The sequence below is a fragment of the Zootoca vivipara genome, chromosome Z2, assembly GCF_965207765.1.
Source record: "Zootoca vivipara chromosome Z2, rZooViv2.hap1.1, whole genome shotgun sequence".
Lineage (NCBI taxonomy): Eukaryota > Metazoa > Chordata > Lepidosauria > Squamata > Lacertidae > Zootoca > Zootoca vivipara.
The window spans coordinates 27628878-27652944 of record NC_142585.1 but is presented as its reverse complement, the minus strand read 5'-3'; the positions used below and the strand labels follow the sequence as shown (position 1 = coordinate 27652944).

General features: G+C 44.1%; 1 protein-coding gene across 3 annotated transcripts in view; it reads right to left on the bottom strand.

The window, feature by feature from the left end:
- The window catches only part of LOC118084151 (vascular endothelial growth factor receptor kdr-like), a 198883-nt gene extending 179506 nt beyond the window's left edge, over window positions 1-19377 (bottom strand). For all 3 annotated transcript variants that reach the window (XM_035113499.3, XM_035113500.3, XM_088664660.1), the window contains exon 1: window positions 18373-19377. In XM_035113499.3, coding sequence (XP_034969390.1) covers window positions 18373-18436 — 64 coding nt within the window. In that variant the 5' untranslated portion in view covers window positions 18437-19377. The remainder of the gene's footprint in view (window positions 1-18372) is intronic.
- Between the last annotated feature and the right edge of the window lie 4690 nt (window positions 19378-24067).

Here is a 24067-nt window from a genome sequence, read left to right as displayed (position 1 = left end):
ATTTGTATTAATAGTTTTTGGGGGTATTTATTGTTAGGTTTTATGTGCACTGATTGCAGATTTTTAAATATATTGCCCAAATAAATAAACCTCAAACTTTATATATGTATAGCCCATGCTTTACAACTGAGCTATGGTAGGTTTACTAAAATCAATAAATTCTCAATAGATCATTTCCACCCAAGGGAAATTACATACAGGTTGTTTGCAGGAGCATAGGAAGTTTACTTATACCAAGGTGGAATATACACACATATAAAAAACCATGCTGAAAATGCTTTTTTTTTTAAAAAAAAAGCATTTTTAAAAAATACAGTATATTGAATTTTCCATAAAGCTCACCATTACCATCTAGTGTAACATTGTATATTGCACTTAAAACACACTTAAAACATTTGCAGCTGTATAGCTGAGTTCCAAGTCAGGATGTTGTTGCATCTAGTTCAATATTGCCTATACTGACTGGCAGCAGCTCTCCAGGATTTCTCTTAGACCTACCTGGAGATGCCAGGAATTGAACCTGGGACTTTCTTCATGCTCTGCCACTGAGCTACAGTCCTCCAATGGTGAGCTGCTTTCCCCAGCCCACATTTGCTGCCAAATGTCACTCCTTCTAGCTAGTGAGCTAATGGGCACAATCCAGTATAAAATACACCAAGTTGGATACTATAAATATACCAAGCTTTTTGTAGACCCATATCCAGGTGCTTTTTTCTCAGAGAGGCCCTACTTCTTCTCATTCTGCAGAGTGGAACCCTGTTTCTATGCCCCCTAGAGTCCTACCCCAATGGCAACACTGCCTCGAGGTCTAGCTAGTCCCAAAAAGAGCTAATCTGAAACGGAATTTGTTGATTTTGGAGTACCCAGCACATGTCCTCAAAATTATTCAGTTTTAACCTAGCCTTTTTTAAATTAGATGCAGAGATGAGGCAGCAGCAGAGCTGTAGAGATGTCCACCCATCACTTGGATGGAGATGGAATAGAGCAGCAGTAAATTCAGGGCTGTATTGTGTGAACATCAGCTGGCCTAATCTGGCACTCCTGCCAGCACATCTCTGCAGCCCTGACCTTGCTGCCTTCCTGCCCCAGCCACATCCAGGTAAACTGCAGGGAAGTCAGCAATAGAAAAAGGTATCCCTGGCTCAAAGTAGACAGAGGTCTATCCATTTTGAATAAACCCCCGTCTGCCATGGTACAGTCTAGAATTCTACCACCCAGGATGCTACAATGTTATTCTGTTTAATATGCAGGTAGGCTCTGTTATTACACTATGGGCCGTGTGTGTGTGTGTGTGTGTGTGTGTGTGTGTGTGTGTGTCCGATGTAGCTACATCTCAGAAGCTAAGCAGATGTGGGTTCTGCTGTGAGTCTCCCCACACTTGGAGCAACTTGAAAGAAGGGAGGGGTCTGAATGCAACAGACAAAAATGTGTCTCTGTTTACAAAAGTACCATACCCAAAATAGCCACATCTTCTCAGAAATGAAAACTATTCCAAGGGCTAAAAGGTTAGATGATTCTCTTGGATTCTGTTCTTGAACCAGCTCAGAATTATGTTTGAAATGCATATTGGGGTGACATCATTGTTTATGTTTGCCTGGATGCCTTCTGATTGCAATAGCAGAAACATTTTCTCAACTAGCCAAATCTTCTCTTCCATTCTCCCTACCAGTGTCATGTCCAGAAAAAAGCCATTTAAAAGTTCCCAGCTTTTCAAATATCTGAGAGTGAGAGATAAGAGGGTGTGATTCAGGCAAAGTTATCCAAGGCTTCTCTTCTTCTCTCCACCCTCCTCCCCAGCAAACACAGCAGCCATGTGCAGCCCTAGAACAATGTGTAGCCCTCTTTAAACAATAACCACGTGCTTGCATCTGGGAAACTTGTCCTGATCCAATTCACACTGCTTATCTTTAGCTAGGTCATTCCTAAACTGATGAAGGCACTCCAGATGAGAGTATTGGGCCCAACAGCAACCCGAGTGGTGGGCTGGAGACATCCTACCAGCACTGACACCAGTACAACTTAACTGGATAGGGATGAGGCAGGGAAGGATGATGGTGAGGTTGGGGCTGTTCCAGATGAGCAACATCATAGGACATGGGAGTGATGGTTCCAGCTACCCCACTCCTTGCCCTTTGAAACCTTATAAGCATCTGCTGCTGTGAGAAACATCAAGGAGTGGTGGTGAAACCGCAAAGCTCCCTTGCTATTTTTGCTATTGGATGATGCATATTGCTTAAGAGATATTTTTATATCTATAGTATTGAAATGCCTTTTTTGTTATGCTATTGTATTTTTTTTACTATGTTATTATGAAATACGGTAGTTTTTGCAGTGTTTGTTTGAAATGCATCCCTGTTTCTTTGTTGTAAGATGCATTTTCTTAGGTATGACTTGGACTGTGAAGATTCAGGGCTTAATTTAGGCTGGATCGCTTCGGGCCCAACCCAATCCAGGCAGGATCCAGGCTCTGAATGGAACCAGGGGTTTTGCATAGCCTTAGGGTCAAGCGCCAAGGGGGGGGGAGAGAAATTTCTCATCTGCACAGTCTAATTCTCCCTTCTCCTTGTCACCTGGCTGCATGTTTAATATCCTCCCCCAAATTTTCACAGCCCCAGGTTGCTCTGAGTGAACCCAAGCCAATCCAAGATGATTTGGGGCTGCATTGACCCACTCCAGACTGGATGCTCAGCCTTAGCTGCCACAGTCATCAGTCTTCAGAATTCACTTTTGCAATGGATGACATTTAACCTCCCCAAAGGCAGAGAAGAAAGTACTGCACCAGGTAAAAGACACAGCAATTTCTCTCATTTCTAAACAACAGCTATTCTGTCTGGCTAAGTCATATGGCATAACAATGACCTTCACCCTTATCTCCTTTTTCCTTCAACAGTTTCTTGTGCTTATGTGCCACTTTGTCTTTCTTTCATGGCTATCTTGCAGACACAACCTTCATTTGTTCAACCCTTCTCATGCACATTTCAATTTTCATTCTAGAACTCCTATAATTTCAATAATTTCTCTGACAGCACCATAGTCCAGTGGAGCAGTGTCTCGCCAGACAACCCTTAGTTGGTGACTCACATTTCTCAGATATGGTCATGGACAGTTTAAACCAGTTTAACACAGAATGCAGTGCATTCTTCTATCCTTGAGCTATAACCAAATGGGCTGTAGCCGTCAGGTGGGTAATCAGAGTCTTACTATGAATATCAGAGTTACCTTCTACAAACACAGAAATCAAACATAACCTAGGATCCAAGAAAACTTTTTGCCCAGTAAATAATCCAATTTCCAGCATTATCAGACCCCAGAACTTATTTACTTGGACACAGTCCCACCACACGTGATGGTTGGTTCCACTCACATTACAATGTGTTTCAAACATGACTTCTTGAGAGGGAATGGTAGGTGAGTCAGGATGGCTGACACTGGACAAAGGGACTGGGCAAAGTGTCCTCAAAGGAAGTTGCCTTGCACAGAGTCATACCTTGGTTAACTTAGCTTGTTGTTGTTGTTGTTTAGTCGTGTCCAACTCTTCGTGACCCCATGGACCATAGCACGCCAGGCACTCCTGTCTTCCACTGCCTCCCACAGTTTGGTCAAACTCATGTTCATAGCTTCGAGAACACTGTCCAACCATCTCGTCCTCTGTCGTCCCCTTCTCCTAGTGCCCTCAATCTTTCCCAACATCAGGGTCTTTTCCAGGGAGTCTTCTCTTCTCATGAGGTGGCCAAAGTATTGGAGCCTCAGCTTCAGGATCTGTCCGTCCAGTGAGCACTCGGGGCTGATTTCCTTCAGAATGGATAGGTTTGATCTTCTTGCAGTCCATGGGACTCTCAAGAGTCTCCTCCAGCACCACAATTCAAAAGCATCAATTCTTCGGCGATCAGCCTTCTTTATGGTCCAGCTCTCACTTCCCCATCACTACTGGGAAAACCATAGCTTTAATTATATGGACCTTTGTTGGCAAGGTGATGTCTCTGCTTTTTAAGATGCTGTCTGGGTTTGTAACTTAGTTTAGGGTTGCCATATTTCAAAAAGTAAAAAAAAAAAAAACAGGATACCCCAAAAGTTTATGAGCTTTTTAAAGAAAGATTCCAAAAGTTGTTGAGTTTTTGTTTTGTTTTTGCAAAAACACCAAAAAAATGTGATTTTTCAATTGACTTACCTAAGATCCAGGACAAAGCGCCACATTTCTGAAACCCTTTTGAACATAATTTCTGGTTTTGAAATCCTGGACATATGGCAGCCCTAACTTAGCTCAGGACTGTCCACATTGACTGGCAGCAACTCTCCAGGCTTTCAGGCAGAGAAGGGATTTCAAGGACAATTGCATTTAATCCCTGTGGCCGCAGCTCAGTGGAAATCACACATTGTGCATGTTTTTCTGCCACTACCATTTGAGAATCAATGTACTGGAGAGTAAACCCCACTGGACTCAATGGAACTTGGTTTTGAGGAAAGGAGGAGGGCTTGCATGTGTTTGCTGCTGCCAAGCCAGACCCTATCCATGCTTGCTTGAAAGGAAACCACAGCAGTATAAAAGGGACCATACACTCTAGTAATAATGCCTACATGTCTCTTCTTCCATGGCCACCCTGCCTTTAGACAGCCCTGGATCACTCCAGGTGGGTCCAAATGATGAAAGGCTATGACAACGCAATCTGTTCAAAGCCCAAATCAACCCATATCAGGTTAATGTGGTTCACTATCTGGGCTTCAGATGGATCTGACTAAGCCACTAATCTAAATGTGCTTCAATCATTCCAAAGTGCCATAAAAATGTGGAGATTTTTATTGGTTGGGAAAATATGAAGGTTGGCCCTTGTGTCTGAAGCCAATAAAAGGCAGAGCATGATACCTAACAATGAGAATTTGTGGCAGCAAAAGCAAGCCACACATTCTGGCTGACAGGAGGAAACCTTATGTTCCAGGTTTTTCACCAAGGAACAATCATAATTTTAATTGTTAGCTGTGGTTGGATGTGTAATCTGTAGATCAGGCTTTTGAAACTAAACAAACAAACTGAACAGGTAATGGTGGGTCAGCTTTCCTTGACCCTCAAACCTCAGAACAATCCCAGTGATTCTGCAGGCTCCTCTGTCCACTTCCTTGGCAATCTCTTTCCCACACTTGAGAAAAAACACAGGAAGATCTAAGGAAGCCTATGTGGAAACACAGAAGACAAAAGCCACGAGTCCTGAAAATAGAATGAGAGACCATACATTTCCTTTACATATCACAGCCAAGACCAGGATTTTGCAAAATCTTTCAGACCCATAGGCTTTCATGATTCCCCATACACCATAAAAGGAAGCATAGCAAGGGCCAAGCCATCATCAACTAAGTGCTTAAACAATCCTGTTTTCTTTCCCTTTTGACCAATCCTTTCAAAAACTCCTTTGCGGTGCTAAAAGCTTTCCCATGTCAGAACCAAAACAAAATCTCTTTGCAACCGCACTGTGCAAATTCCCCTTTTGTTGTGGGGGCATGAGAAGAACTAACAACAACAACAACAACAACAACAACAACAACAACAACAACAACAAAAATCCCAACCAATTCTAGCTCACTTCAGTGGCAAATGAAGAACGGATGCCTTCCCATCTGCAGAAAAGGAACATGCCAACTTAACCAATTGGACCCCAGCGCAATAAATTCTGCTGCTCTGAATGGGCAAGAGGACTGGGGAATCCCTCCATTTGAATGAATAAATGAATGGAGGAGGAAGAAGCATTGGGGTGCCTACTGGTCCAGTCTGGCCCTATGCAAAGCCCTTGACTACGCCTTCATTATGCACCTTAAGTACCTCATTTCAAGTGAGCAAAGAGCAGCTCAAACAACTCTCCAATTCACAGAGTGGACAATAACTTATTTACCCCAATCTCTGTTTGACCACTTTGCTCATGTTATAGGGATGGGCAGACCTGCCGACTTAAGCACCTCTCAGTTTTCCAGTCTGAAGTTCAGTTCTCCACATTTCCAAATCAGTTTGAAGGAGGTGTTGTTGTGGGGGGGGGGAAATCTCCATGAAAATTTATCAGCATTTCAGTGCAAATATTTTCCCCAATACACACATTTTTTGTATGCAACTCGGTCTAATGTACACATGTCTGCAACATTTCATCTAAAACCTTTTCTTTTTGTACACTACAAAATTTGGAGAACACCCCTATTCCCCTCAAGAACCCAGAGTTCTCTGGGAAGAGGGATTAAGCATTAAACCACTATGAGAATGTAGGTCTGTGAGGAGAAATGGAGTCTTCTAACAACTATCATCACAATTCATGAACCAAAGCTCCCAGAATTCTTTGGGAGAAGCCATGACTGTTTAAAGTGGTATCATAGAGCTTTAAATGCATGTTGTAAATATTGTCTTAGTCAATGTTCTAAAGTGAGGGACTAAAGTGCATAATCATCATCATCAGAGGGCTCTGTCATTTAACTAGATGATTCCATGGCCTGATCCTTATATTCTCATTGTATCATGTATTAATGTTTTGCCTCTCTCACTTTCCCCTCTTCCCCTCTTCTTTGTAACAGAAATGGGCCTGGGATGAGTCATTAGCATCCCATCTGCTACACGAAAACAATTGCATATGGTCAACTCCTATATTGCCTTGCTCCTTGCTGGCTGGGGACTTCTACTGCCACAGCAAACGCTCCCTTGGTAAAAATGTGCTTAAGAGAAGCGGCATTTCCAGATAACAATCTGGGCTGGTTGATTTTGGCAGGTATAGCTGCTTTCTCTGTCTTTCCTGGCAGATAAATAAATAAGTAGTGGATAAAATATCTCATCAGCTAGTGAACTGAGGAGCATTTAGCCAACCAAGTGGGAGCCATCATTCTTATGCCAGGGTGCCAACTTGGCCAGAGTGCATTGGGTATGGAGCTGGGCTTTCTGCCCAGTTACTTCTCAAGGGGTGAAGGGATGTTAGCAAACGGGCAGCTAACTTCCTGTCAGTCATTTCATGCAGGCTGCAAAATTGGGGTAAAACAACAACAACCTTGATCTCTTATTTCAGGAACTGTTAAGAGACTGAAAGCATTGGTTTGTTGTGTCCACACTGCTGCCCACCCCCTTCAAATTGCAATTCATTCTCCAGAAGGAAAAAAAGTAAAAAAGTGTGTGTGTGTGTGTGTGTGTGTGTGTGTGTGTGTGTGTGTGTGAAGTGATGCTTTCTAATTTCAACTATGAATTTGATGGAACATTTACTTCGGAACAATCTCCATTGAGCTCAGTGGGACTTACATCTGAGTAAACCTGTATAGTGAGGGATAAAGACTCTCAAGCTCATGGTCTTCCATGTCTCTCTATCTGACCCTTCAGACTCTTCCCAGGAACCCCACCCTCCCTAGATCGCACTCCCTACTTGGAGTGCTCTGTGCCCTCAAACGTTTTTGCCAGTCTGGAATTGTGTCCTTGGACTGTAGTGATGCATTTTGCTTGCCTCTGTAGATGAACAGGTGTGTGTGTGTAGAAAAAAACCCTTACCTTTGCATGGCTGGAATGTAACCTACTGTATACAGATCAGTCACATATTTTGCCCAACCCAATTTTTCTTCTGGCTTAACCCACTCCTGACATGTGGCCCTGGAAGGCTGTCCACAAGGCAATGTGGCCCCTCAAACTGAGAAAAGGTGGTTGTGCTGCTGTCTGCTTCAGAATATCTGTAAGTCTGTAAATGTCAGTCAGTCTTAGATACAAATCTAAGATTTTTTTTAGCAATTTTAGTATCACCTACCTACATTGTATATTTTAATCCATATCTGCAAGTACACTAAGTAAAAGTTATTTGTTATTTGAACTTTAAAAGAGAGTGAAAAGAGAACTAATTAAAGGGTCTAATTGTTGTAAGCCAAAAAATGGCTTATCTTCTGAGTTTGCCAATAAAACTCAGAGACAAGGGGAGTTAGGAGTCCATTATGTTTATTGCAAAGCAATAAGGTTACAGTCAAATCTTTTTGCAAAACTGCAACCCCGCCCAAAGGTCGGGCAGGAGAATTTATAACATTTCAAACAAAGGATTTTGATTTAACCAATCACATAAAGCATTAAATCATTTAATATTTAATATTCATCATTATCTCATTTCATATTTAATATGTATGTCATTACCTAATCTAATACGCATGCGCAGTAAGCATTGCTAATTAGGCCAAGGATTGCTAACTAGGCCTTTGATTCTCAATAATATGTTACATTGTGAGATAATATGCATGTTGGGAACCTGTGTTACGTGTACCATGTAACAATTTGTGTTCTAGCTTATGAATTATATCTTTGTGATTTGCGTGTTAGCTGACCTTCTGTTCTAGTAAAAGAACGGATCTTGCTAAATCATCAGTTTCTTTAAGCAACAAGTTCCCATAATTCACTATTATAAGCATATTCTAGGATTTATAGGGATTTACATTATCACCTTAATTGGGGTCCTTTGGGCCCCTGCTACATAATGACACAGGGCTGTCTTCCGCATACTCTGCAAATGGGAACTAGAGTTTTAATTCCCCTTCTCAGGCAAAGTGCTATGTACAATTATTATTTTTAAACATTTTCAGAACCATTTTGTCTCGAAGATAGTTGAAACTTTTTTTTACTCTGAAGCAGGCAGCAGCACAACACAACATGCCTGCTGCTCTAACTGTTAAAACTGTTACTAACTGCCATAACTGTACCAACTGAAAATAACTGCCACAGATTCAATGACATCATAGAGTTCTACAGCTCTTGCAACCAACCCTTTACATATGCATTGATGCTGACATCCCACAAAAGGTCCCCCATCTTTGAGGTGTATAAGACAGAACTGGCAATTTCTATTTTCTTTCTATGACTCCTGGTCCCCCTTTCCTAGTTGCATTACAAGCCTCATTGGCTTCTACAGCCATTCATTACTGCTTTTTTCAATTAGGACACAATATTGAAATCACTGGCTGGGGGTGAGGGCAGTGACGGCCTGCTTTCACAGCCCCACCCGGCCATGGAGAATAAGGAACAAGATCAGGTTTCGAGCATTTTGAAGGGAAATTACACCCTGTCTGAAGCCAGGTTTCTCTGCAAATCTTGGCACACACTTCAACATCTGATGAATGAGAAGAGATAGACTTGTGTTGTTTTAAATAGCAAGCATGCAGCATAAGAATGATTCCAAGGCAAACCTGAGACGTCCAGGGGGATATGGCAGCATGTTCTCCACGAGGTAGGCAGCTCAGTCGTAGAGCTTGTGCCTCTCGGGTTCAATCCCCAGTATCTCCAGGTAGGGCTGGGAGAGACTCCCACCTGAAACCCTGGAGAGCAGCTGCCAGTTGGTGTAGACAGTATTGAGCTAGACAGACCAATGGCCTGGTTCAGTACAGTAAGGCACCTTCCTATGCACTTATTCACATCAACAGTGCCCAACAGGCTATTTCCTCTACCTACTTCCATGCCGACAAAGGTCCGTATAGTTAAAGCTATGGTTTTCCCAGTAGTGATGTATGGAAGTGAGAGCTGGACCATAAAGAAGGCTGATCACCGAAGAATTGATGCTTTTGAATTATGGTGCTGGAAGAGACTCTTGAGAGTCCCATGGACTGCAAGAAGATCAAACCTATCCATTCTTAAGGAAATCAGCCCTGAGTGCTCCCTGGAAGGACAGATCGTGAAGCTGAGGCTCCAATACTTTGGCCACCTCATGAGAAGAGAAGAATCCTTGGAAAAGACCCTGATGTTGGGAAAGATTGGGGGCACTAGGAGAAGGGGACGACAGAGGACGAGATGGTTGGACAGTGTTCTCAAAGCTACGAACATGAGTTTGACCAAACTGCGGGAGGCAGTGCGAGACAGGAGTGCCTGGCGTGCTATGGTCCATGGGGTCACGACTAAACAACAACTTCCATTCAAATTTGGGCAGACAGAATTTCAAACCTACAGACACTGACTTGGAAATATACATTGAGCTCAGTGGAACTTACTTCCAAGTAAGCATGTGTTGGCTCCTGCCGCATAGTTGTGCAGAGCTTGACACATTTTTATACCCTAAAATTCAGGAACAACTTTATGAGCACTAGTAACATGGCAGAAAGTTTGCAGGGTGGTGGTGGCTCCCAGTGGGAAGACAGCTAGTGCAGGATAGTGGTTAGAGTGTTGGATTAAGTCGTGGGAGACCAGAGTTGAAATCCCCACTCAGCCATGAAACTCACTGGGTTGACCTTGGGCTAGTCAACAATCTCTCAGCATACCCTACCAAACAGGGTTGTTGTAGGGATAAACTGGAGAGGGAGAAGAAACTATGCAAATCCACCTCTAGCTCCCTAGAGCAGTGGTTCCCAATTAGCCAAGTACTGCAGATGCCCTGTTTTTCAAAAACCAAGCCATGGACCCCCTACTTGTGGAAATTTTGATATCTCTGTGATAGTTTTTGTTATGTGAATGGTTCCGCGGACCCTCTGGGTGTGTTACACAGACCACCCAGGGTCTGCAGACCACCACTTGGGAACCACTGATTTAGAGGAAAAGCAGGATCTCAATCCTATATATTGTTCCTATATTGTGACTGTAATCTTAAAGGGACAGGAAAGTGTGACATAATCACACAAGAAGTGTTCTGGGAATTTAAAGAAAGACTGTATATGACTCCGCTGCCAAGTCCTTGCCTGGGGTAGTGTGTGTGTGTGTGTGTGTGTGTGTGTGTGTGTGTGTGTGTGTGTGTGTGCTTTTCAAGTATGCAAAACTACAATGAGATTCCACATACAGTACACACACAAAGAGAGCTTTCTTGATTTTCACTCTCTTCTAACAAGGGGCTGATGCATTTTGAAGTGGGCTTGATCTCAATGTTATCTTGCCAGAGTTAACAAGTAAGGATGGGCTGATCAATCTATTTTTGGACAGGGTCAACTTCACATATGTTCAGTCATAAATCCATTTCTTCCCTTTACTGCTTTTTTATCTGTTTACTTAAATCCCACATGAACAGTCATATTTACATATGTATCTAACAAGTTTTTTTCCAGGCTTTATAATATGACTTTTATTTTTTTATTTTTTGCTCTATTTACTAAAAATAGACAATGATCTTTTGTACAAAATGCATTCCCTTCCAGGGAAATGAAAAATAACAATCAACCAAATAAAATACACCAATAGTATTTATCTCAATGTTCTCTTTCTGAAAATACATATTTGTAATTCATTTTGGGCACATATTTTGAGCTGACAACTGTATTGCAAAATCTGGAGAGGTGAAAACTCTGAAGAATAATTACATTCCAAACTGTTTATTGTCCAGGAGTTGCAAATTAGGTCAGTTTGTTTTGGAATCCACAGAAATTGAATTCCTAAAGGCAGGGCCAGCTCAAGACATTTTGGCACCTGAGGTGAACCACAGAATGGTGCTCCCCCTCCCTGGCAAGAAAGAAGTGGGGAGTGAAGATTGACACCAGAAATAAAGGTGAAATATAGATTTACATTGGGATCCACTCCTTTGTGGATTCTGCCACCTGAGGTGGTTACCTCACCTTGCCTCATGGGCAGGCTGACCCTGCCTAAAGGATCCATCATTGCAAGTCTCCATGGACAGTGAATGATGCAAATTTCATTTCAAAGCATGACTCAGTACAGGTTTCTCGTCTGTTGCTTTGCTTGACCTTTCTTTTCTGTTCTTTGTCCAGCTTTCAAAATGTAGATTGCAAGTTTCTGGTGACACTGACCTGTCTATATGTGGTGGTGCAGAAGGGGTCCTTATTTGGGGGGGATAACCCCAGTGTCTGCAATAATAGTGGTACTACAGTACAAAACCAACTTTGCAGTGAGTTATTTTCGTAGTAGAGACCCATCTGGACTCTGGTTGTACAAACTCACTGGGGAGATTTGCATCTCCCTCATGCTCGTCTTTTCAAGTTATTGCTACATAGTATTTTCTGGTATTTACCAATTGCCCCTGGCTCTTCCTGCTATTTTAAAAATAGAGTTAGGCAACTTCATGTCAGTTAAAGTGAACAATGGGTGTTAGCGATCAAACAGATTGTGTCTGTATGTTCAGAGGCAGCATATCTGTGAAGCAACTGCAGGGTCTGTTGCTCTCACATGTTGCTTATAAATGTCTCAAAAGCACACAGGTGACTGATGGTGGGAAGAGAATTCCTGATTAAATGAACAAGCGCCTAATACAACAGTGCTCACTTTATGTTCTTAACTCTGTTCCCATTTTTCTCCAGGTTTGCCAGCTTCTTTACCAGCCCTAGCTCCGGTACATTTAACAACAACTCAGTTGGGTGACAACTGCACGAGACTCTGATTTTTGGAAGATCAGGTTGCTAAAAAAGGCATGGAAACAGGCCAGGCTTGAGTTTTAGAACAACTGGCAACCCTGGGTATGCCTCCCTACTACACATTGTTCATGGGGCTATAGGTATGACCAAGAAACAGAGCAGAGAGTGCATTCCTGACTTCTGATTCTTCCTAACTGCGGAATCCAATTATGTATTTAGATACCTCACGAGGCTCAAAATGTAGGTTTTGGTGTGCAAGGAAGATTGGCTGCAAAGGAGGGTCTTTAATTGCTGTCCTGCACAAGGAATGGTTGACAAATTCTCACTTCCTTTTCACAAGCAGCACCTTCTGACATTCTGGTGTTAAAAGGCACAACTGTCCTCTCCTGTATCAGGTCACCCTATAATGGGTACCTGGTGACTGAGGAACTGAATCCAGATTTCTTTTTTAAAAATCCTGTACACACACTAAGGTTCCTAGGGGTTCTCCAGGGCAAGATGAAAAGAATGGTTGTGTTAATAGGTGTTCAGAGGCAAATGGGGACTTAATGAAAAGTTGGGACTCTTGTGGACAGGGGAAGAGCTGATCATCAATGCAAATTTACTGGAGGGAGGACAGTAATTGCAAAAGGAAACTCCCAGCTACTACTGTCTTTACTCCATCCTACTGAATACTAACTGAATGCAGGTAAGTGGGTGTTCTGCTTGTGCAGAAGGTCCCAGATCTGATAACTGACATTGCCAGCTTTCTTCTGCACACACACACCCCGCTTAAAAAAAATTAAAAAGGTCAGATAGGTGGTAATCTACCATGGAAGACTGCTGCCACTCAGAGTAGACAGTATTGGGCTAGATGGACAGCTGGCCTGACTTGCAGGTAATATCAAGTTGTAATTTAGTGTTATGTGCACAAGTCTCAAGCTCTGATTCCCTGGTGCAGCTATGAAGAGGAGCATTTTGCTCAGTTTTCAACTAACAACACTTTCGCATGATGTCCAAACAGGGAAAGGAGGTTAATATTTATGGTTTACTGGAATACACCACAGTTCAAAGGTGGCTTGCTCAGACAAACCATTGTTAAAATTAACCACAGGTTGTCCAGTCTTGGACTTAACCTCAAAATGCAGCTAGATGAAACTGGAAGTAAAAGCTTACAAGACCTATGCAGCTATGCCGAAAAGAAAGTGAGGGAGGACATAAACCTGAGGCTCATGCACACAAGCACTAAATGATGGTTTGGCATTATGTGCAAATGCAGTAGTGCAGCAATAGTGGTAGGAGGCATCTTCCTGAATTTCCACCTAGCAACCGTAGCAACTACGAAAATGTTTCTAGCAGGAACCGCCATCTAGTGCCAGCCCCTGGTATTAATGTGCGCTTCTCCAGTTCTGCTTTGCTTCAAAGCGAAGAGAAAAAGCATTGTAATTGGAAACATATCTAGGAAAATCCTGGCCAATTAAGTCAACAGCATTTTTGAAATACTTGTGTCTATAAAGGAAACCAAACTGAACTCTTTAACCATTGAACTTTAGGCTGAATGATTTCCCCCAACCAGTGCCCTCTCTTCAGACAAGTGCAGCAACCATTATCATTACCATTTGATGAAACTGTCAGAACTTAAGCAGGAACAGTCACTCCCTAGCTCTGTCCTATGATAGGTAATGAACACATCTGTACAACTAGACAGCAGTGCATACCCAATGAAGGCTTCTACACAAGAGCAGCCCTCTGTCAATCCACCCTCCTTCTACTTTGGAGCCATTAATTCTGAAAGAACTACTCTCTCCTTCTCAGCCTCACTATAAACACATCCTAGAGTGAGCATGAAGCTCAAGTTGCCTTTCAGCCTCTCTCCTGCTATCAGCATGGACACCTGCTTGTCAGAAACTATATTAACTAAAAGATGCTCTAAGTCTAAACTCAATGTGTGATAGAACCCCTTACATTCCCTATTCCATGCCTAAGCATTGCTGATAAAAACACGTACAAGTGTATGTCCATGTGCCAATATCTTTTTAACACTCCAACTTCCTGTAAGTTCAAAGTTGGGAGTACTGAAGCAGGGGACAGGTTTTTTAACCCAAAGTAAAAATAGCATTGGGGATTTGTCCCCTCAATTGAACGTACCAAATGCTGGAATAACTTGCAGGAAAATTATTCCAGATGAAGGATGCATCCAGACAGGTGGCGTGTCAGACACCTCAGAAGTCAAACCGAAATTTTGAGGCTGGCAAGATCAGAATAAGTAGCACTACTGAAATGCAGGACTGGCTTTGGAAAGAGTACTTAATTTTGAGAAAAGGCATTTGGGGTGCAAGTCTTTTTGGGAACAAACACCTGACTATTCAGAAGCCGTTAGGCACACACCATGCCTAATTTGATGCATTCTGCACCAGCTTAGAGAATGCATTTTTACTTCATATACTCCAGATTCAATTCTGGCATTAAATATGGATGCAGGGCTGACATACACACACAAGCTGCCCCCCCCCCCAAAAAAACCCCAGCACAAGTGAAGTCCTGCCTATGGGCCATTGCCTAACTTTATACTGTACTTCATTTCACCAACCCCTTGGTTTCATAAACTCATCCCCAGTGCCCCCTACTCTACCCTACGAAAAGCATTATTCAGAATTGCAGTTTGCATGACCCACTAAGGAAGATAATAACACAATAAAATTCAAAACAGTAGCATTTAATTACACCTTTATTGCAAATCCAGTTAAAACTATTTAGTTTAATTAATTCCAGAAAACTGGTTAACTTGATCCAGTGATGCCAGATATTGCAAGAAATATATTTTTGGGCGTTATTACAAATGAAAACATAAATGTGAAGCAATTTTATAGCATAAAGTATTTATAAATAACAACTTACCAAACTAATTTATAATAAAATCAATAACTATACCAATAAGAGGCTATCTTGTGACTTGAGACAAATGCAAGAAAACATGACCAAAGGAAAAAGCTTTGAAAGCAATAAGAGCAGTAAAACTTTAAATATGAAGCGAGGAAGGTGTTTTGCCTGGTCAATCATAAATAAGAGATCATCACACTATAGAAGGACCCACTCCCAGTGTCCCCCCTGCCACCCCTTGCCTCTCAGTGATCCCCTAGGTCAGGGGTTCCCAACAAAATTTTCTCGAGGACCCCTCATCGAGCCGCTATTGTGACAAGGACCCCCATTAATTCCTAATCCTAAAATTAAAAAGTGAGAGCCAAATTAAGAGTCTTTTTATATTTTATATTTATATTTTTTTACAGTTACAACAGAGTACTCCATCAGTATATAGTTAGTTTTAATTTTCAGTTCTTAATGAGATGAACCACTTTTTAACCAACGGTCCAGTTTTAACTATGCGAACTGTAGCTTCCGCAAAAAACAACGCTTTGTTTACAAACACTACTGTTTTGCAAAGAGGCAGCGCGCGCCAGGGAGGAGGGAGGGGAATGGAGAAGACAGGGTACCTGCGCAGTAGCGCACAAATGAAGCCGACGCGCGCAAAGCATCTTGGGGAGGTGAGCGTTAGTAGAATGCGCATGCTGCCTCTTTGCAAAACAGTAGTGTTTGTAAAGCGCCACCTAACGGCATACAGCAGAACTACTGCCTCTATCTAATTCTAGTTTTGCGCTAGACTCTGCTCATGCAGGAAGCGGCCAAAACAAAAAATCTGTTATCATACGAAATATATTTAATATATTTTTTATTCTAATAGCATCTTGAGGACCCCTCTGGCATAGCTCGCGGACCCCTGGGGGTCCCCGGACCACCTGTTGGGAACCACTGCCCTAGGTAATCCCACTTTGGGAACCACTGCTTTAGATGTTCTATTGGAAAGTGGATATATGAGTGATTTTCAGAGCTCTTTCTGTGCCAAAGAGGGAATTACTCTCATTACAAAGAGATGTAGCTACCAAATGCAGAGATGGTTGCCATAACATGTGCACTTGAGATGCTGCATTAGAGCCACAAAGCATGGACCTGTATGAGAGGGGTTTATATACATGGCTGGCTGCAAAATCAAAGGGCAATGCATATGTTCATATGTACATCTTCTCCACCACATGACTGCATCACGACTAAGCCACTTCAGAAAGCATTATTATGTCACCTGGATTCACTTCAGGTGGATCTTTTTACTGCAAATGGTTAATGCTCAAACTGTCCCCAATGAACACTGACGTTCCGGCCCCTGTGGGTTACTGTCCCTCATTCACATTCTGGGGAGACTATGGGGATCCCTTTCAAAACACAGGTGTGTATCAAAATTCTTCAAGTTTCAACCCTGTCATCGGAGACTCCGGAAGTTAACTCTGTCCCCATATCTTTGTATACATCTTGCTTCTGACACATGTGCATCTAAGCACTGTGCTTCCTTTTCCTCCCCTCTCTCTGGGTTATAACTGACCCACCTCCATATGCAGGGACTCTAGCCTCATTGCAGAGCACTTTCTTTCCATGCAGAAGTCCCAGGCCAGCACCTCTAGTTAAAAGGGGGTATTAACTACAGGTGCTGCCAAACAGAGTTGCAAATAACTGGGCTAGATGGACAAATTGCCTAACGGTATAAGGCCACCTCATCTGTTCAAATGGGTATGTGAAGAGTTGCAGCTGCTGTTTAATAAATACAAACAGTTCAACTAAACATCCTATTTAGTGTTTTGTTTTTTAAAAAACCCAACAACAACAACAACAACAACAACAACAACAACAACAACAACAACAAGCAAACAAACCTGTTATGGTCAGCCTGCTAATATGACCTGCTTCAAAAGGCAATGCAGGGCAGAGAAAATAAGTGCAACATAGAGATGGCACAGGAGAAATCTCATCAATGCATGCTTTGGGGAGAGAGATCAAACAGGGATCCTTGATAAGGAGAGAAGTGGGGTGCTACATGTGCCTAAGGGTGTCCTAGTAGCCCCCCATCTAAACCTGAGAAGGCCATGCTGAGCTAAATAGACCTATGGTCAATTGGTATAAGGCTACTTCCTATATTCCAATATACTAAATAACAGCTGCCGGTCAGTGAAGCCAATACTATGCTAGATGGACCAATGATCTGACTTGGTACAAGGCAGCTTCTTACTGTCTTTTGCAAAACATTGAACAGCAGGTTGCATGCAACAGACAAGGGTTCAGTTATCTACTTACAAGGTACCAACATATGTTCTGTCCTGTCTCTTTAGGAAGAGAGAAAGCTGCTTTATACCAAGTCAGCTTATTGGTCTACCCAGCGCAGTGCTAGGAATTGAACTTGGGGCTTTCTATATGCAAAGCCTGCACTACCCCATTGAGAGTACATTCTCCCACAGGGCATATTTCAGCATATGACACCAGCCTTTTTTCTGAATCAGCGCACTGCTCCATTTAAATCAGAGCACTGCATACTCTGATTGGCAGCAGCTTTCCTCGCATAGGTAGGTCTTTCCCATTACTGGAAATGCAAAGAATTTAACTCAGGATGTTCTGCATGTAACACATGTGCCCTGCCACTGAGTCATATTCACGCATATGTGAAGCAACCTCAAAATGTTTGCATTCATGGCAGAGAAAGAAAGCAAAAGAAGCAGAGGCTAGGGAAGCGGGGGCGGGGGGGGGACAAATACATGGGATATTTGTTCGCTCCTTTTATCCAGTAATCTCCCTGACAGTGTATGTTTTGGCCCAGTGGGAATGCCTTGAAGCCAGGCCCAGGAACCCAGGAACTGAAAACAAAGGCCACATTTTTAAAGGAGTGCTGACCAAGATCAACATGCAAGTGGCTGATGGGATTTTAAAAAGTGCCAATCCCACCCAAGGCTCTTTCAACCCAAATCCACCTAGTCCTCAGTTCACACCAGAACAAGGTGGCCTGGCTGGCTTTGGAAACGCCTCGTTTGTCAAAGGTGGCTGTCAAAGTGTGCCGTGCCTTGCAAAAGTAACTCTCAGCCAACCAGGTGAATGGAAGAAGAAAGAAAAGCAAGGAGCCTTTTTGCAAAGTTGCCCCTGGAAGGTGGAGAGAGTGAGAGGGAAAGCCAGGTAAGCCAGAAAGTTGATCCTGCCCGTTTTAAAGAAGAAGAACTGAAATGAAACCAGAAAATGCATCAGTCTGCACAGAGAAGCAGCTCTTACCTTGAAGCGACAGCAGTCCATGCAGAAGGGAAAGCAGCAGGGAAATCCTGAGGTCTGGCAACATTTTCAGTTGCAGTTGAAGCAGATTCTTCAGAAAGCTGCCAAGAGGAGGATGAGGAGGATGATGAGTACTGCCAAAGGATGCCCGCTTGAGCAGCAAGCAAGCTGAGGTGCTTGCAAGCTAGCTGTCTGGGCTGGAGGAGACGTCCAGCGCTGTTCTCACTTGTTGCTCCACTCACTGCTGGGGTGAAAAAAGTTTATCTCTCTTTCTTTTTTTCTGGTGATGCAAATCTTAATTTGTCGTTTAAAAGAAAGAAAGAAAATCCTTTCTGATCTAGAAGGTGTTTTTTTTTATGTAGGGTGGCTCAGTTTGATAAAGGAAGAGCAGCCCCTAGAAGCGATTAATAAGATGGGAGAAATAATCAGCGAGTCACTCCAACAAAAGTTTGCAGGCACCCCAACAGAAGTCTCTCTCGTGCAGTCTTCTACTGGGCTGCAATTATTTCTGGTAGAAAGTAACCAGCTCTCTCTCTCTCTCTCGGCTTGAGGGGGGTTCTTTGCAGCTTCACCCGAGCTCTCCCTGGTCAGCCAGGGAGGCACAGGTGCTGCTGCTGCTGCAGCTCCCGCTGTGGGGGGACCGAAGTTTGAAGCTTCCAAACTTGCTCAGGCTTTCCAATGGATGGTGAGGATGCCTGAGAGAAAAGAAGAAAAGAACCACATTAAGTTCCCAGGAACTCACGAGGATCTAATGTTGTGATGGGGCGGAGGGGCAGAAAGCCGGGAAGAAGCGACCAGCTCTACTGCTGCCTCCCAGAGGTCTGCTCTCTCTCTCTCCTTACTCCAGCTCCTCCCAGACGGATTGCTTTTGCTGGGATGCTCAATGCAAGCCTGGAATTCTTTATAGGGAAAGAAAAGGAGGAAAGAGAGACGTCAGAAAGAGAAAAGGAGTGGGGGGGGAGACCCCACCACCACCACCTCTGTCACTTTTCCTCGGCTGCCGGGAGTACTGCTGTTTCCTGTTGCTTGGGTCTGGGCAAGATTTCTCGACGTACCCACCTACCCACACGTTGCGCACACGTTTCTATATGTCAGACTACTTTGCTCTGAGTTTTGCTTCCAAAGTTTGAACAAGTAGCAACAGCAAGTGGCGAAACAGAAAAAAGACGAAGCAGGAGGACGGCGGCAGTTTTGCATAGTGGCTAGAGTATTGTTGGGGAGACATGTTTAAATCCTTGCTTTGCCATAAAGCTCACAAGTGACCTTTTCCCAGCGCTTCTCCAATTGATGTGTTTAATGAGAATTCATCCCGATTTGCCTACACAAAGCTGACATGGAGGTCAGATGGTGTGCAGTCTTTACTGAGGATATATGTTCCAAATTGTTTGCAGGAAGGTTATAGGACAGGAAACATTCAGCCTGGTTTCTCCTGACTGCCTCCTTCCTGGTACTTTATTCTGTTTTCATTCATTATTCTTATAATAGCAGCATTCATCATTACACCACAAAATGTATAAGATCGTTACTCATAAGAGAAAACAACAAAAGAACCATGATCTCTTAACAACAATGTTGCTAAACAAAAGCTTATCCAAAAGCTGTACCTTTCTTCCTTGTCAGTTTTACTCCTAGGTTAAAATAAATATAAAGCACTCTTTCCATAATTTATTGGATGTACCGTATCTCATAATCAATGACATACATTTGCATTTATTTTATTATTGCTTACTGCATTTATATCCTATCTTTTTCTCTGAGGAGTTATGGTTCTCCCTCTCCTAACTTAATCTCCACAACAACCCTGTGAGGTAGGTGAGGTTGAGAGGTGGTGACTTACCCCAGGATCACCCAGTGAGCTTCATGGCTGAGTAGGGATTTGAACCCTGGTCTCCAAGGTATTGTTTGACACTCTAACTACTACACCACACTGGCTCTATTTTCCTGATATTATGCACATTTTGCGTGTCATTTTCACTAATATATAATATTTGCAAACACCTTACCCCTGTAAATGCATTTTTGGAGGGGGGTGTTATTGGGTTGTTTTTGTTTTTATTATGCATTTTGTGTTCTTATATTGTGATTTTATGTTGTAACTTTCCTGAGACCTGTACAAATATAATAGATAATAATATATAATAATTTTTGCTGACATTTCTTGGCCGGGGAGCCATGCTGCAAAAATCAGAGAAGTGTGAATTTCAAATGGATGACTGTGTTTCTGTTCACATATTGTTTTGGGAAGTGCGGATTTAAGAGGCACTAGATTCCTATCTAGTGTTTCTATTTTCCCCACAGCTCCTTCACATTCAGCATACAACACTTTGCTTGCAGGATTTGCACTGGCTGCCAGTTGGCTACCTGGCTAAGTTAAAGGTGTTGGTGTCAACATGCAAGTCTCAATACAGCCCAGGACCAGGTTTCCTGAGAGACCTCCTTATTCCTTATACACCCAGAGATCCCTGCAGCCTGCAGGAGAGTTTCTCCTGCAAGTTCCAAAGTTCTCAGGAGCTCACTTCACAGAGCTTTTGTTCCTGTCGAAATACAGGCAAGCACTCACTATCTGGTCTTTCTGGAAACAGCTGAAGATATTGTTGTTCCAACAGTCTTTCCCAGCGGGATAAATGGGTCTTTACCGCATGTGCCCACTTGTTAGGGTTTTAGTCTTGTTATAAATATATTAAATTAATTGTAGCAATAATATAATAATAAGAACGATTCATCCTGAATTCGTCCTGATTTGCTTATGCAGTGGTTGTATGCCTTTCCATTTATGTGGTAATTTATTCCACCCTTTGTAGTGCATTTCCCCATCACCACAAAGTTTTTGGGTTTTTTTAAGCAGATTTATTGTGCCAGAGCAATAGAGTACTTTATAGTTCCACTTTAACTGTACAAACCTAAATTTCGGGCATGCAGTTGAATCCCTCCCACAAAATGTTGACAGCCTGGAGGTGACCTTGGCCTAACCTACCTCACAGGGTAATAATAATAATAATAATAATAATAATAATAATAATAATAATAATAATTTATTATTTATACCCCATCTATCTGGCTGGGTCTCCCCAGCCACTCTGGGCGGCTTCCAACAGAAAAATAGAACACAGTAATCTATTAAACATTAAAAGCCTCCCTGAACAGGGCTGCCTTCAGATGTCTTCTAAAAGTCTGGTAGTTGTTTTCCTTTTTGACATCTGTTGGGAGGGCGTTCCACAGGGCAGGCGCCACCACCGAGAAGGCCCTCTGCTTAGTTCCCTACAACTTGGCTTCTCGCAACGAGGGAACCGCCAGAAGGCCCTCGGTGCTGGACCTCAGTGTCTGGGCAGAATGATGGAGGTGGCGACGCTCCTTCAGGTATACTGGACCGAGGCCATTTAGGGCTTTAAAGGGTTGTTGCGAGGATACTGTGGAAAGGGGAGGACTTTGGATCTTTGGCTTCTTCAGATACCTGGTCCCCCAGCCACTTGCAACTTTGTAAGTCAACAGGAGGAATTCAGACCAAAAGTCACCTGGCAATGAGTGGCACTTTATGAGGATTAGAGTTATATGATTCTTTGAAACTGTCTCTGTGGATACCCCGACTGTTTCATTTTGGACTGCTTTCAAGAGCAGCCCATTCTAAAGCACAATGCAGTAGTAAAAAGAGGCTGCCAGAACATGTGTCACCATGGCCAGGCTATCTCTGAATAGGAACAGCAACAGCTGGCATACCAGCTTAAGTTAGGAAAAAGCATTCCATGCCACCAGAGCTACCTGGGCTTCTAGTAACAAGGCTGGATCAAGGAGTGCTCCCAGGCTACACACCTGTTCTTTCAAGGGGAGTGCAACCCCATCTACCGTGTTTCCCCTTTTTTAAGACACCGTCTTATAACTTTTTTCCCTCAAAAAAGCACAAGGTGTCTTATTTTCAGGGGATGTCTTAATTTTTTATTAGGTTTTTATTACGGTACGGTACCTTACTGGCTCGGGGTGCTGCCATCCATCCCATCGCTAACATGGGAGCCGACGGGCGCGAAATGGAGGCAGGAGAGCGGGGGGGAGGGGGAGATGAGAGAGACGTGAAAGGCTCCGGGGTGAATGGCAAGTAGGTCGTCGGAAAGATGCCTGCGTAATCCCGGTCCCATGAGGGGGAAACGAGACCCTTGTCCACAACACCGAAACACGCATTCATAAGGGGCGGCAGCTCAAGGAGCCAAACTTCCTTTCCCGCTGTATGCGCGGGGACCCCCTTCAGGAATCCTCTGCACCTTTAAACTCAGGAGGTCGATCAGCCAGCCAGCCAGCCACCCCACCCCCCCCAGGCACGACATCTCTGAGGAAACGTGCTTTTACGCTGAAGTCCCGCAGAATTGCCCCAGGAGGAGACGGTGGCGGTGGCACCCTGACTCCAGAGGGAACGGGGGGAGTTCGTCGTGGCCCGCCCGACGAGCACCCCCACGGGTTTCTTGGGCAAAGCGGCGGCAGCAGCACCACGGCAGTGCTCCCTGAGGCGCTCCTGCCTCCCCACCCCAGGCCATTTCCATTAGTGGGCGGGGTGGGGGCTCCCTCGCTTGCTCCTCGCCGCCCTTCTCCCTCCAGGCATTGGCGAGGCCGCCTGTCAATCAGCCGCCAACTCGCCCGCGGTGCGGAAGGGGCCAGCAACGCTCCCGCTGCCGTTCATCGCCCGGGCGGCGCAGAAGGGCCCGCGAGCCTTGGGCCATGCAGCCCACGATGTTCTGGTGGCGCAGAAGGGGCCAGCAGCGCTCTCGCCACCGCCACCGTCTGTCGCTCCGGTGGCACGGAAGGGCCTGCAGGCCTGCCGCCGCCGCTCTGCCTCGGGCCATGCAGCCCACGACGCTCCAGCGGCTCGGAAGGGGCCAGCAGCGCTCCCGCCGCCGTCCGTCGCCCCGGCAGCGTGGAAGGGCCCACGGGCCTCCCGCCACCGCTCAGCCTTGGGCCATGCAGCCCATGACGCTCCGGCGGCACAGAAGGGGCCAGCAGGCCTCCCGACGCCAAGGGGTTTCCCTGTTCAGGGGCTCGGCCGGAGTGGGAAAAAGTCCTGGGAAGAGCGGGGTAAAAAGTCCTCCTAGCGCGGCTCGCCTGGCGACGCGCTCAATTCATGCACCCCCTCCCACCTGGTCTCAAGCCTCTCTGAGGCTCTAAAGGAAAGCAGCAAGGTATGTCTTATTTTCGGGGTATGTCTTTTATTTCGCAGATACTTAAAAATCCTGCCATGGCTTACTTTATGAGTACGTATTAAAAAAGGGGAAACACGGTAGAACAGCCTGTCTGCCCAACACCTGGACACAAGAGACACTCACACATCGTACCTCCATCCTGTTGGAATTCAATTGCAATTCACTGGTCCTCATCTCAACCCATCTTACTTGACTCAGATGACAAGCAGCAATAGAGGTAAAGTGCTGACTACTATGTGATAATAACCATTGTTATTACTGTTGCTACTACCGGTATTAGTGTCCAGATGGAGAGGCAATTCATTCACCTTTACGAATAAATAGTACATGACCTGTTTGGCACACTCAAAGGCTGGGGAGGGGTTCAACTGAGGACTTCCTAGTTTGCATTTCTCAGCCTAGCTGGTTGATTATTTTGTCCAATCACTCTCCTATGTGCAGCAGTGAACAAGACTACGCTTTACCTGCTCATCCACCTGGCAGGCATGTCCTTCCCACCACATCAGGTGACCCACTTC